Raw genomic sequence first — 15907 nt, forward strand, 5'->3', positions numbered from 1 at the left:
AATTTCTTTTTAGTTGGCAGCAACAAATCTTCCATGTAGATGTATTTGGGACATTGTATTATACTTCAACTTCAAAATATCAAAACAGAACATATCAAGTATATGTTTCTGTAAAACTATCCCCCCTCCTCCAACAGCTCCCCATCCAAGCTGATATCCAAGCTGGAAACCTCAGAATCATTTTTACTTCCTCCTCTCTTTTTGATCCCCTATACATGACCTATTTCTAAGTGTTTTTGGTACTCTCTTCCAAACAACCCTTGGGTATTTTGGGAGGAATAGGATAGGGAATATCCTACTACCACTGTTCTTGTCCACTCTCTTGCAGGCTCACTCTTAGAATGATTCATCCAAATATCACGATTCATCCAAATATCACTGCATCATGTTATGTCCTAATCCTGGAACCTAGAATGGCTCCCACTTTATTGTATCCAGTATGGACTCCTTAGCCGGAAATTCAAGGGAAGTTGCAATCTGCTCCTGGATCCCACCTATTCAAGTTTCCCTCACTTATGAACACTTCCCCATTATCAATTAAAATCCTCCAAGCCTTTTGAAAGCAGTCTCCCTTAGGTCTTACTCGCCCACTTCTACATAGTATCAGCCTTATTATATCCTGATCTGTCTAAAGGTGTTAGTTTTGTCTCCTTCTCTAGAGTTCTTAGCTGTTTAATAGAGGCAGAGACCATGTTTTAAACTTCTCTTATACCTCTCATGGCACTAAGAACATGGGAGGTTACAAAAAATATCCATTGATTGATTTAGTTTGGCTCTGAAGTGGAGACACAATAATACTTCTTAAAATTAAGCTGGTTCAGAACCTTACTTTGGGAGACATTGCAGGGTGGAAAGGGTTCACTAGGGGCAACTGAAAAAAGCAGACAGGGTATGATGAGTAGACGTGAGCAATACTGCTAAGAGGCAGATGGCACTAGGTCTGGATTCAACTCCAGAGGTCACTACTTACTTGTTATGTGACTATGGGCATGTTACATGGTGTCTTTGGACACAAGTTTCCTACCTCATGAGGTAATTGTGAAGATTAAATGAGATCATATATGTAAAGAATCCAGCACATGGTGTCACACAGTTGAATTTCAATAATGGTAGTTCTTGCTTCCTGTATTTGTATAGGTATTTTGAGTCTTAATAAGTAATCTGCCAAGGGTTTTCATGGTTTGTTAAAAGCTGTTTAAGTTACTGTAACCAAAGTTACAAAGATACAAAGTTAACTTTGGTTACAATAACTTAAGTAGGAGGCTTACAGCCTCCATTTTTATTTTAGAATTTATAACATTTTAAGCATGATATATTTTTAAAAACTTTTATAATTATCTATTTTTAAAGTACTCTCTAAACCCAATATGGGGCTTGAACTCACAAACCTGAGATTAAGAGTTGCATGCTCTATTGACTGAGCCAGCTTGGTACCCTGATATTTTTATAACTTATCTTTCTGTTTAACAACAACAGTAACAACAAACCTTTCCAATTCTATCACTCTTTAGTATCTATCACTCTTTAGTACAACAAGACAAGAACCTGGGCAATGGGGAAGAACCACAGTGGGCTAGAGAGGAATAAAGAGGGGACAGGGGATGACAAGAGGAGATAAGGGATGGACATCACAGAAACCCTCACCTGAAGTCATGCAAATTGGCTCAAGATATCCTCCACAATCCTGCTCCAAATCCTTCTAAGAAGCCTGAAAGCAAATGGTCTGTCTTGGGACCAACCCTGCCTTTCAGCTTATTCTTATGGCTTCTCAGGAAGCAAGAGAAGGTGTGGAAATAAGCTGAGTTTCCATGGTGTAGAGTCCCACCAGGCAGGAGAACTGTTTCAGCAATTCCTTGGAGCTTCAGCAGGACTTGGACATATCCAGATCTGATGCCCCAATTGCTAGTCCCTAGAAGAATGTCAATCCCAGACTTCAAACTGCCAGAGGAGGTGCTGCTTACACTCAGTACAATGGTGTTCCTGAGAACATTACCAGTAGATGTGCAAAGGGCTTCATCTTGGAGCCATGGAACTGTAAATAGCAGAGTGAGGCTAGTGAACACAACACACTTCAGGTAGTAGGAGCTGGATGGGTCGGTTTCTTCCACCTTTTGTCCTTCACTTTTACTTCTCTATTCAGTTCAGAATGGAGTAAAAAGATTCAATAATAGTATGGTAGGGTGATGGGAGCATGGCAGGGACAGGGGGTTAGAGAAGGCTGAAAGGCCTGTGTCAGAGGCCAGAATTTCAAGTGTTGCCCTTGGCTGATTTCCAAGGAGACATCAGATTTCAGGTGTTTTGGATCAGCCACATGGAAGATGCCACATATGCAGTGAAGGGTAGGAAGGGTTTACTAGGAGTAATTGGAAAAAGCAGGGGTAGGTGTGGTTAAAAAAATAGGAATGGAAAAATGAGGTATGACAAATAGACTTAGCAGGGCAACACTGCAAAGAGATGAGGGCCAGTGGAAAGGACAAAAAGCCTGACTCTAAAGCCCCAATTCAAAGAGACCGGTCTACCACCTATTAGCACACTGTGTGTGGCACATAGAACTTGCTTAGTAATTGCTTGCTGAATGAACGAACAAATGTGACCTTGGCCAAGTTACATATCCTCTCTGAGCCTTAGTTTCCTCATCTGTAAAATAAGTAGTAGTTATTGTTCTTTTATTTCACCTATGTTGTCTCTCCCCTACATCCACATCAGTTGGCTGATCCATCTTCCCAACCCTGCACTGTAGAGGATGCTAACTAAGCCTCCTTCATTAAGGGTCAGAAAAGGCAGATGTGCACAAGGCCTTCTCTTCCTTCTTGTGTCTTCCCCCTCCTTCTCCTCCTCCTTACCTCCTGGCCCTATTTGTCTTCTTTTCTATTCCAGGAAAACTTGGGGCACAGTCTGGGAACTCAGAGCAAGTGAGTTATAACCTCCAGTTACAATGCCAGCATATACTCACACATGTGCAACTCCCTCTCCCTCTGTACTCCTCCACAGAAGGTTGGGTCTGGGCTGCAATAAGAAGCTTGTGGCTCCCTAGGGACGTTTACTTGATTCAAATGTTATCCATACCAGGGTCTAGAAAACTCTACCCTTGTTTCCTCATGTAGAGCCAGGTGGGCTTGGGGAGCTAGCTACCCATGGGGATTGATCACATCAGCACCAGTCCAACTCTATAAGGTTCATTGTGAGCCAATTCCTCTGGAGTACATCAACCAGAGGAAAGTCAAACAAGTTTGAGAACATGAAGATGGTGCGAGGATAATTTTACAGTAGTGGGCATGAGCTAGGCCGAGCGATCCACACTTCCTTGTGAACACTGACACATATCTTTGAGATTCACTGGCATGAGAAGAGCAATTTGTTAGAGCAAAACATAGCTTTTTCCTGTATGAAGCTAACAGCTTGAATTGACTCTCCAAGGTTTTATTTTTGTCTGTTTTTTCCCTCTTGGAAAGACTAATGGACAGTAAAGATGGGATAAGGTGAGTTCTAAATTTGCCTGTCCCTCCAGTCAACTTGTGGCATATAGAATACATCTCTATAAGATGAGCCTTCCCAAGTTTGATCTTCAGTAGGCTAAAAATCCCATCTTTTGTGCTTCCAAGGGATGTGGTGAGAAAGAGAAAAAACCCCAAGCTCAAAGGCTGAACAAATTCAATGAGACATGCTGGCTAAACTCCCTCCCATAGAGTGGAGCTTAATCCATCCACTCCATCATTGCCATCCCATCTTCCCAAATCAATCCATGCTTCCCCGCTCCTTTGTTTTTAATATGGGGGAAGGAGGGCAAGAGACACAGTGAGAAATGGCCAGCCTTGCTGAGGTTTTTATATGCAAGAACAAATGACAGTCATGTAGGCAGGTTCAGGAAAATCTTTCAGAATGTAGAAAATTCAGCAGCTTTTCCACACTGGCCATTGTCATGGCAACACACTCACTATCTGATGGCAGCATGCATCTGGAGGGGCATGGTCTCAGTATAGCAGGTTAGCCTGGCCATTTATAGCAACATTTAGACTTCTTTCTAGCCTCATTTCTTCTAGGTTTAGCTGAATTTCTTTTTGGTCCTGGACTTGTGTGCTCTGCTCATTTGCATGGCTAGAACACAAGATTTTGTCAATATGAAAGAGATAGCTAAATGGAAAATCTGAGCATTCCTAGTATTCTATAGCCACTCTACTTGCTGTCCGCCCTCCCTGGCTCTTCCCCACCCACTCTCAGCCATTTAATTTATTTTCTTCTCATCAATTCTTTCCTGTACACAGTATTACTTCCCCCCTCAAGAACTATGACTCATCTACCAACCTCTGCACTCTCATCATATTCTTTTTGTTGTGTTTCTATTTTCTCATTTTTAACATACAGCATCCTAGGATCTTAAGAATGGAAGAAACCTTAACAATAATCCAGTATAATCAATGCAGGAGCCCTTGTATTATATGACAGCCAAGTGACTGTCTAGTCTCTACTTGTATGTCTCTGCCAACAGAGACCTCATTCCTTTTTGGATGGCCTGCTCCACTTTGGACACCGCTAAATGTTAGAAAATTCTTCCTTCTATTGAATAAGAATTTGCCTTTTTATAATATCTACCCATGGGCCCTAGCTCTGTGCCCTGTGACTACATAACCTCTGTCTATGCCCTCTGCACTGTGACAGCCTTTCAGAGATATGAAGTAAAGACCACATCCTCCTGGGTCTTCTTTTTTCCAAAAGCCTCAGCTCCTCTAACCAGACCTCTTGGACCCTGGTCTATAGTCCTTTCCCCATACCAACTGACCAGCAGCATGCTCCTATTTGTCTGGAGCTCTTTTAAAGTGAGGTTGATATTGCATCAACTTCTCTGGAGGCCACCTTGTCCTGATGACTCACACTAACTGCGTTGACTAAAATCCCTAGCTCTTTCAGACAAAATCCTGCTGAGCAACATCTTCCCATCTTGTATGTGTCCAATGCTTCTGAGGACCTAATTCCTAGTCCATACATTTTTGCCCAGTTTAATTTTATTGTGCTATAATCAGAATATTGCTTTAACCTGTTAGGATCTTTTAAAAATCTTGACTTACATGTAACTTACATGTCCTCTAAGATTTTCTATTATTTTTCTCCAACCCTCAAACTAATCTTTTATCTCAAGTCTTTTAAAAATTTATTGCTCTTTTGGGTTTCTTACCTTTCCTAGTTCTCTTCCCTTTGAATTACCTTCCTTATGTCTTCTCTCGCTTGCCATTTCCATTTCCTCAATAGCAAGATGTCACCACTCTGGAGATATGTGTCTGGGTACGTGTGTAGGAAAGCATGAGGGCATACAGATATCTGCACATACGTAGGTGTGAACAAGAAGCTGCAGAGGCTTTAGTTTCTCTGTTTCTATTGCTTTGTCTGTGCTCTACCAGGATTTAAAGCCTGGATGGGGGGAAAATGGCAAGGTTGAAGGAAGAGGGGTAAGAGAAGTTGGTCCAGGATCAGTCCCAAAGGAAACAGGAAAGTTGTCCTGGGTCTGTGAGGGGCAGCAGGAAACTAGGGTGGGAGCACTAGTGTTAATGAAGACTGCAGCATAGTGAGAAGGACTGGAAAAGGGCCAGGAATAGAAAGAGTTTAAAAGCCTTAAAGATTGTACAAGGGAGGAGGATTTAGTTAGGAAGTGAGGGCTTGTGGGGTCGGTACCCACTGAGAGGTTGGAGGGAGGTGGCTTGAAACTATAGGATCAAGAGAAGGCTGAGGGCTATTCGACACCCCAGAGAGGCAATAAGCATTGCTGTGAGCGTTATCTTAGAAGTTTATGACTTGTGAGCTTAGAAAATTTTATCTGGCCAAAGTAGCCTGGGAAGTGGAATCCCTGCCTAAGGACTTGGCTGTTGTCACAGCCTGGGCTCTACTAGAGGATGGGGCCTTAATATAACCCTCAGCAAAGACTCCTAGGACATAATGTGTTCCCTCGGACTAACTCTGGCACAGAACAGCCTCCCTTTCATGCTGGATTCTATTCCAACGAGGGAGTCAAAGGTAGGAGGACTGCTGCTGTCTTGGTCATTATATGAATAAACATGGGGACTTCACTCTCTGAGATGGTCAATATGATACTCTTAGCCTCTTAACTCTGCAAATAATTAGGATCCAAAAGATATGCACACATATATACAAATTCAATTAAACAGGAAAATGGGTGCCAAAACAACTTTACAATATTGTAGATAAAGTGAATTGAGTTGTGGAGTAGCACCTGGGGTTTGGGGGGGGGGGGCTCTACTGGAAAGCTAAGGGCAGCATCCCCAAACAGCTAGTGGATAGTGTGATCAAGAGTATAACAACCTGATGACTGCCATTTCCCTCTGTCCAGAAGTCAGAATAATTGTAGGCCAGCCTAAGGGAAGGGCAAGATAGGGAAGCAGCCCCATCTTCAGTGCTTTGGGTAAGACTGGGGAGCCCACCCTCAGGGCACAAGAATCCTGACTATCCACTGTGGCCCCATAGTCTCTCAAGGCCATCTTGGATCAAGGAGCTACACTGGAATATGATGTCTTTGAGCCCCTCCTCCCCCTACCCCAAGTCTGAGTTGACTTGAACTTCCCTCATCTTAAGAGAGTTTTACTGTTGCTCTTTTAAAAGGAAAAGGGTTCCAGGGCATACTTTAGAACTAGTTTTCCACTGGAGGTACCTAAGATAAACCTTTTGTCCCCCTGAAGGTGACATTAGCTGGCCAAATGACAATCCCAATCAGAGTGGCCAGTGTGGAATTCCAGCTACAAGCTATCAGGCCAAGAAGTTGTTTCCCTTCTAAGTCAGTGAAATGATTAGCCACCAAAAGACAAATGGTATTTGGGGAAGCTCCCACTGATGAGCCACCACAGGCTGGGTGGAATGAGGAGGGCAGGACTCGAGGGGTGGTGCTCACCTTTGATGTAGTTGAGGATTTGCTGGACTCGGTGGGGCTCATTGCGGTCTGGCCGGCAGCTTGGCGTGATTTCCAGCACATAATCAGGACCATATGCTGTGAAAAACTGTAAGGAAAAGGGAAAGGCCAAAAAACAAACTAAACCACAGAAAACCTCAAAACCAAACCACATACACACAGAACAATCAAAAGAAAGCCACCACTGTCCATTAGGCAAAGGAGGCCCAGGTGGGCCAGGCAAGATGATACAGCAGGAAGCCCTGTCCTGATGATACCATTCCTCTTGTTCAAAACCTCCAGCGACAGTTCACTGCTAAATTATTTAGCTTGCTGTTGAAGGTTCTCTCTGCTCAGGTCCCAGCTTCTCTCTCCAGCCTTAGCTCTCACTGCCCCCTGTTCTCTAGCCACACTGGCCTGCTCTGGGCTCTCCCAAATCACATCATGCTTTGTTCTGCACCCCCCCCCCCTTAGGATCTTTGCCATTGATCTTTGTTAGGGCTGCGAAGGCCCTCCCTCAATTCCTGCTGCCTGTGAAAAACCTCCCTATGCTTTCAGGCACAGCTCAAATGTCACCTCCTTCACAAAGCTGTCCCTTAATTTCCACCAACCTGCAGAGTGTTCTTTTGGTACCTTTCTTATGGCCCGTGTTCAACAAATACTACATGCCTACATATTATATGTGGGTCACTGTGCTGGCTGCTGTTGAGACTGTGAAGATGGGCAAGACCTCCTGTGGGATCCTCTAGGTTTTCATAAACCCATTTTGCATTAGATAGAGATTTTTCAGCAGTGACCTGATCTCCCTGCACTGGATTGTCAGTTCCTTGAAGACAGGCAGCACCTATGTCTTATTCACCTCTTTGATCCTCAGACTATGGCAGCTGTCTGTTAACTTTGGTTGACTTGAATTCCCTGACCCAGGAATGTCAAGCAAGCCTAGTTTCTCCAGTTTTTCTTTCTCTATAGTAGAGTTTATTTGTTTTTAAATTCAGGGAATCAAAAGAAAGGTTTTTGGATTCTATTTCTAGCTCACTAGATGACTCCTTGTGACCTTTGGTAAGTCACAATATCTGATTCAGCTTCTCTATTAGGGCCCGCTTGGGGAAAAACACTCCATGACAAAGGGAATCATTCAATTGGGATAAGTTTTTGAATGGGAAGTATGCAAAACTATTTTTGTTTAGTTTTTAACAGAAATAGTATTTGTGCATACTTTCTGGAGAGAGAGCATATGGTACTTAACATTACGTGCTTTCAATAGTGATATTGTTAGGTGGTAAGTAAAACAGGGACATTCAAATTCCATGGAAAAAATGGTAGGCAGGGCATGAAAAAAAGGATCTGGATATATGTTATGAATTTGATGTCATTCAGAGAACCCAAGGTTTTGTCATTGCCATCAAATTATCCTTGTTAAGAGTCTGGATGTATATCTGGCACCATGGGAGAAGTTGTGGAATGATCTCTAAGGGTTCTAACAGCATCTTTGTGGAATCCATGGGAGTAATTTAATTGGCAGATGGCTTTTGCACATCCATGATGGAAAACTCTATACATTGAATTAAAAGAAAAATTCCCAAGACTGCCCCAATGCTTATTATAATGCTTTTTTTTAATGGACTGACATAGAAAGGAAAGAGGGGCCTTGTTCTTTCCTGATGGAGTCATTGCTCTCTGATGCCTGAAGCCCTGTGTTCTGGAGATAGGAGAAGCCTTGAGTGGAGATCATCTTTATCAAACCCATATATGGAAGAGACAAGAGGGGTTACCTGGGAAATATATCTAGAAACTAACCCCCATTATGATAAAAAAAAAAAAAAACTTGAGAGGTTTGTATTTTTAGCTGATGATAGCCCCTCAGTCCAAGCTCAAGGATCTTATGGGCTTGGCTCTGGAAGAGAAGGCTTCAAACAGGTGTTGCCCTCTCCTTAGGCGGCCTCTTTTCCTCCAGAGGGTGTCAAGTAGTACACTCATTTCACAGGTATGGGAAGATGGGTTTAGAGAGAGCAATAGAAGAAAGGCAGCTGCAATGAAGTAGATACTCTGGGAGAGGACAGAAACCCCTAGCATCAAAGTGCTAAACAAATCAGAGGCAGGGTGCCTCACAGAGGTATAGGAGGAGAGAATGTTCTGCCTCCATCTAAGAAGATAACACTGCTGATCCTCTGCCAGCAAGATAGAGCTGCTGGTTTAGGGTTATTTGGAACATGTTCACATTGTGAATGTCTACTATATTGTTATCCATATTCTCCTGCTTCAGTTCCCTCTTTGCCCAAGAGCACACAGTTGTAACATGGTCAGCTGGTGCCAGAACTTACTTGTAATGTAACAGAACTCAGTTTGACTGGGATTGTGTCTCTTGATCTGGCTGCATTAGCACCTGGCTTTAACTAACCCATGAATAACCTATTCTTTGCTGAAGCAAGCTGGCTATAGGTAACGACCAAGTCTGGGTTCCCAGACATCTCTTCACCTTTGCCAATGAAATATTATTCCCAGGTTCTGCTTATCTGTTAGGCTAGGGGACAAAGATGATTTAGGAATGTCCCTGTTTTGTGATCCAGTTCGACATGGCAGCTGGCTGGTCCCAGCCTTGGGGAGGTACTGTTTGGGGCCAAGGGAAGTAACAGGCATTGGGAAGGCAGCAGCTGTATCTAAGGCAAAGGTGTTGCTCTATTCCCCTCTCTGGCTCTCTCATGGCATTTCTCTGTTTCTGTGTTATGTTATGCATTTATTTTGGCTTGTTAACTTTTTCTACCAGACTCTGCAAAGGCAGAAACTCCTGTCACATACTCTGCAGAACTGTGGAACTGAGATCAAGTCATCAAAGGTTCTTCTTAAACCTTTATTTTAAAGTTATGTTGAATGAAATTCATTCACAAAAGATTTAGCTTGCTTTTCAGTTAATTCTGTGGAATAATGCAAAGAGCCAACTCATAGCATTAACAGCTTTTCTGGACTCTTGAGGAAGCATGGTGAGGTGGAAAGAGCACTGGCTTTAGAGTCGAACAGAGATGCATGTTATGTCAGGATTCAGTCATGTGCCTCAGGCAAGCTGCTTAATCTCTCTTTTGTCATTGCTACCAGAAGATGATAATAAATGCAGACCTGGGTGGATTATTAGAAACCACTGAGATAGTATAAACAAAAGGGCCTAGCATAGGGCCCAGAACATAGTAGGACTTCAGTAAATGTGAATTCCCTTCTCCTGGGGCAAGAGGCCCTTGCCTAAACGGTGCCTCACCCATACCCTGGGGGATGTTGGGCCACACACTTGGGGCTGCTGTGAAGAAAGAATTGTTCCTCCTGCTAGACAAAACCCAGCAGCCCCAATGTCCTCTCCACTTGCTTAAACCATTAGCTCTGCCCCGGGCCTGTGGAGAAACTGACTTCTCTCACAGTTTCCTGCCCTACGCTCCAGCCACTTGTTACTTACTAGAGAGGTGGAAAGGAAATCTGATCACATAAGGCAAAGGAGATATTGGGGTGGAGGGATTTGGCCAGCACTAGAAATAGCTCAGGGCCCCACCCTGAAACTGCCCTCTAACCCTGAAGAGGAAAGGAAATGGGCAAGCAGCAATCCTATTCCCAGACAGGTGGAGTGGGGATGAAAGAGGCCAGCTGGCCTTCCAGTCAAAACGTTGGCTTTGATCTCAGCAAAGGAAGGAGGGAGGTGCTAACCCTTCTCCACCCCTTCCCCTTTTCCCTCAGCACTCCTTTTGCTTTCTGGGTTTTGGTTTATACATTTTTGAGGGGAACATAGTAGTCGGAAGGAAGCAAATGGGAAGTATGAAGTGGTGCTGAGGGATGGGAACTGAAGGTAATGGTGACTTTAGGGGACTTGGTCCCTTCTGGACCCAACAGTCAATGAATAAAGAAATGAAAATAGCTCAGTTCTCATTCAGGTCAGCCCAGATCAAGGCACCTTTCTTGATCATTTCTCTCCAGCTCTTGCTCATACAATGTGAACAGTATACACTTAGATATTCAGTCAAGAAGAGATTCAGAAGTCTTAAATTTGGTTTTATTCCTTCATAATCCAATTTGCTTACAGGAAACCAAACCACAAAACTGGAGCAGCCAATTCTTTTATCTGTCCCTCAATATTTATTAAGTGCTTACTATGTGCCCGACTAGGTTAGTTCATGGGTTACAAAGACAGTAAGACATGTTTAGTAGGAAGAATTATTATAGTATAGTATGATGAGAGGTGCAATAATACTAAGGATAAAAGTAATAAAACCATTTATTAAAGGCTTATTATATGTCAGGCATCTAAAGTATCTCAGCACTTTTTATGGATTGACTTAGTTCTCACAACCAACCCACATGGAGATACTATTAATTATTTCCATTTTAAGATGAAGATTTGGGGGCACTTGGGTGGCTCAGTCAGTTGAACATCCGACTTTAGCTCAGGTTGTGATCTCATGGTTGTTGAGTTCGAGCCCCACATCGGGCTCTCTGCTATCAGCGCAGAGCCTGCTTTGGATCCTCTGTCATCCTCTCTCTCTGCCCCTCCCACACTTGCATGTTCTCTCTCTCAAAAATAAATAAACATTAAAAAAAGTGAAGATTTGAAGTGTAGAATATTCAGATAACTTGACAGAGGTCACACAGCACATGTAGAGCTGAGATTTGAATCCAGGTCATTCTGGAGATCAGCACTACTTACTGGAGCCTCTAAATTACCTCAGAAACATTGAAATTCCTTTGATATGGCTCGAAGGTAGGGCATAAGGAGAAATAGGACAGGAGGCTGGAGAGGCAGGCATGAATTTTATAGTAGGCGCTGCCCACTCCCCACATTCAGGCATTTGGTCTTATTCCAGACTAGAAGGCTCATGAGGGCAGAACATTGTTTTGCTCTCTGCTGTATTATCAGTTCCCAAGACAGTGCTTGCACCTAGTAGGTTGGTAAGTAACTGTGGGATAAGGAAATGAAAACTTGGGGAAGCTTATAAATGAGGGAATGGACAGGTCAGCTGTGTCCTTTATTTTTCTTTTTTTAAACATTTATTTATTTTTGAGAAAGAGAGAGACAGAGAGAGAGAGAGAGAGAGAGAGAGAGAGAGAGAGAACATGCAAGTGGGGCAGGGGCAAAGAGAGAGGGAGACAGAGGATCCAAGCAAGCTCTGTGTTGTCAGTGCAGAGCCAATGCGGGGCTCAAACTCACGAACTGTGAGATAATGACTGGAGCCAAAGTCGGACGCTTAACAGGCTCCCAAGCTATGTCCTTTAGAAGATTCATTGGGTACAGCATGGAGAATGGAACAGCATTTGACGGGAGGAATGCAAGTAGGGAGACCAGTGAGAAATCTGGTGGTAGAACCATGATGAGTGGTATCTGGGCCTGAATCATAACAGCTGTGGGAGGAATGGAGAGATTGAAAGGCTGAAAAGACATCATCAATAGTTCTAAACAATTTATCGGATGTGGGAAGTAAGGAAGAAGAGAGAGTCAAAGATTTCTGACCATGTGGGAGGTGCATTAATGAGATGAAGAATACAGGCAGAGGACAAGGGCTCATGGTAAGGGGTGTGTGTGTGTGTGTGTGTGTGTGTGGCGGGAGTTGAGTGGGAAGAATTTTGAGGGTTAGGATCCTGATGCTGTAGTGCTCTGGTATTTAGGAAAGGGGTTGGGCCTAAAGTACAGGATGTAAGATTTGGGAGTTGTCGGTGACATAAAAGAATTGGATGAGTATTGCCAAGGAACTGCTTTGCTGGCAGGGGAGGCTTACTACAGAGTAAGAAGGGAAGAGAGGGAAGGAAAGCATCATGGAGAACAGTCAATACTTTAGAGGTGGACAGAGGGAGTGCATACAGTTCTGGTGACAACTTGAGATATTACAGAGAGATTAGGTAAAAGGAGGGCAGTCTTCTGATTTGTCCATGGGAAGGAGACGTTTGCTATAGCCAAGTCAGTGAAGGGTGTGGACAAGGCCTAACTGGAGTAGACTGAAGAATCGAATGGGAGGAAGTGCAGATGAGAATGATGGTACAAATATACTTTTTAAGAGTTTGACCCAGGGGTGGGGTTCGGGTAGGTGGGTGATTTAAGATGAGAGGGTCTTAGGTATATTTAAAGGCTGAGGGGAAGGGTCTATGGGATGGGAGTCAGACACAGCCTGATAGGGATTTAGAGTTAGTTATGTTTGTCTTTCTGGCTCCGGAGTTCCACAAAGGGAAGAATACTGTTTTATTCATATTTATATTACCTACAGCTCCTAGCTTAGGGCCTAGAAAATAATAGGTGCTCAATTCATGTTTGTTGAATGAAGGAACTAAAATGTGTTTCAAATTCTAAGATTTGCATCCAATAGAGAGAATTAGCATCTTGAAAGACAGGGTGATTGTAAACAAGCAGGAATGGGGCGGGGTGGGAGGTAGTCAGTAGAGGTAAGAGAATGCTGGACAAATCTGAGACCAGCAAGTCTGGTAAGTTGGTAAAGGAGAGAATAGGAGGCCTTGAGTCCCAGGTTGAGGAGACAGGACTTGATGTGACAGGCACTGGGGCAGCTTCAGGATTAGATCTGTGTCTTATGGAACCTGGGAGCAAGCATAAAAAGGCTAGGTGACTAGTGTGGGGGCTTTTGCAATAGTTCAAGGGGGAGATAACAAAGGCAATTGCTATGGAGATGGAGAAGATGGGAAAGATACATTGTAAAGCTAGACTCACCAGGACTTTGGTAATTGATTGGCTGCAGAGGAAAGGAGAGAAGGGAGAAGTCAAAGTTGACCCCTAGGTTTTGACTCTGACTAAGTGGGGAGAATTGCTATGTCACTGACAGAGCTGGGGTAAATTAGCAGGAAGAGCGAGTCTGGCTAAGGGAAGCTGATAGACTTGGGTTTAGTTGGGTTTGAGATTACAGTAGAGAATCTGGGTCACTATGTCTAACAGGCAGCTGAACATGTGATGATAGTCTATGGAAGTAATGTCATGGTTGAAGACTAAGGTGGTAGTGGGTAAAAAGATCCATTGAATAGGCAGAACGAGCAGCCAGAGAGGAAGAAAGAGAACAGTAAAGTGAAATCTCACAGATGTAGGGATGAGATTCAGCATGAGGAAGATGCTTAAAAGAATACATTTGCCATGCTGGCAATATGCTCTTGTGGCTAAACTAGTATTCCTCTCTCCTAGTCAGTAGGGGATACAATGATACTGCTTCTAGCCAGCCTCTTTTCATAATACTCCAAGTAGCTCTCAAATTTTTTATTGTTAACTCAAGTGTTACCTTTTCTTAAAAATTAGACTCAATTCCACCAGGGTAAGTCCAAGGTTAGTGCCAATCTCTCTTACAGATCCTTGAAACTTTACTCTGCCTTCACCTGGGGAGGTTGAGCTCGTGATTGTGATGTGGGCCCTAACCAGGAAGAGCATTTATTGTCCTGAATTACTCTGTGAACGGAACTCGTCACAACCAGAATGACATAGAACCAGTGTCTTGTATGATGCTTCTCAGCCTTTCCTATATCACCAATTAGTCCATTAAAGAACCTTGGCCACACCATGATGGAAACAAAAAAGCTCTCCTTTCCTGAGAAAAAAAACAAAACATTTCTGTTTACAGGAAATTCAGTTATTATATATATCATTTATGGTACATTTTAGGAAAATAAAATTGCGGTGGTATTATTAGGAGTAAATTTTATTGCCATAGCTTTACAACACAAACACACAAAAATAAAAATCCCATCAGTTGTTGGACCAAACTGGCAGGAAGCAGCATATCAAAGGCAATTGCTTACAGGCAGGGGAATGGAGAATTAGAAGTGTCCAGCGCATCACTTGAGAGGTCAGGAGGATATGGCTATTGGAGAGAAGATGTTACATGTGGAGGTGGACATGAGGATGGAAACCAAGCATCCCATCTAGATTATATCTGTATCCCACCTGCGGTACTCATGTTATCCCTTGAACACAGTCAGTATTTAAAAACTCTCATGGTGAGACTCACATAACACTGCAAAGAAATGTTTGAATGAATGAATAGTCTATGGAAATAGTTTTTTTATTCAGATGTTTAAATGGCATTTTAACTATTGGTATAGAAGAAAGTTTATTAAGCATAATAATCAGGTAACCTGGGGAATGTTAGCTTATTTGAACACCAATTATATTTAAGCAAAGAATATGTCCAGTATTAACTAGTCTTGTTTCATTAACTAAACTTAGAGGCTTCATGAATACATAAATATGGCCCTTTAGTATATTGTGTATTCAGTGAGGTCAATCCACAGTAATTTGTGTGTGTGTACTACCTGTGTATGTGTGTGTGCATGTGTGTTCTATTAGGTGCTGAGTAACAGATTTGAACTTTAACCCATAGCTTTGGACTTTCAGCCCAGTGGGATTTCCATTATACGATGAAGTAATCAGCATAGTTAGAGAGATTTCTGGAGTATTATGGGATGAGCCCTAAATCTTTGTTCCACAATTTACTAGCTGTATGACCTTAGGCAAGTTACGTGACTGTTGTGTCTTGGTTTTCTTATTTGTAAAATGGGGATAATGACAGAATGTGCCTTATAGAGTTGTTGTGACAATAAATGCATTAATTCATGTAAGGCACTTAGAACAGTGCTTAGAGCATAGTAAATGCTCAGTAAATATTATTAAATGCTAGATGATATCATTATCATCATTATTATTGTGATTTATCAGCTGTACAAAGAAACAGGAGTTCTGCATGTAATGGGCAGTAGTAAAACTGGATTTCTTTTTTTTTTAAGATGCATTTTCTTTTTTTAAAAAATTTTCAATATATGAAATTTATTGTCAAATTGGTTTCCATACAACACCCAGTGCTCATCCCAAAAGATGCCCTCTTCAATACCCATCAAGATGTATGTTCTTTAACAATTTTTTTTTCTTTAAAAAAATTTTTTTTGAATGTTTATTTCTTTTGGAAAGACAGACAGAACACAAGCAGGGGAGGGGCAGAGAGAGGGAGACACAGAATCCGAAGCAGGCTCCAGGCTCTGAGCTCTCAGCACAAAGCCTGACACGTGGCT

General features: G+C 42.6%; 1 protein-coding gene across 8 annotated transcripts in view; it reads right to left on the reverse strand.

Moving 5' to 3' along the window:
* Positions 1 to 15907, reverse strand: part of HDAC8 (histone deacetylase 8) — a 234451-nt gene that overhangs the window by 23938 nt on the left and 194606 nt on the right. For 7 of the 8 annotated variants that reach the window (XM_058714053.1, XM_058714052.1, XM_058714055.1 and 4 more), the window contains one exon: positions 6893 to 6998. In XM_058714053.1, the coding sequence (XP_058570036.1) occupies positions 6893 to 6998 (106 nt within the window). Of the gene's footprint in view, positions 1 to 6892; positions 6999 to 15907 lie in introns of those variants that run through there. The other variant, XM_058714062.1, reaches the window with a different exon arrangement.

The sequence above is a fragment of the Neofelis nebulosa genome, chromosome X, assembly GCF_028018385.1.
Source record: "Neofelis nebulosa isolate mNeoNeb1 chromosome X, mNeoNeb1.pri, whole genome shotgun sequence".
NCBI classification, from domain to species: domain Eukaryota; kingdom Metazoa; phylum Chordata; class Mammalia; order Carnivora; family Felidae; genus Neofelis; species Neofelis nebulosa.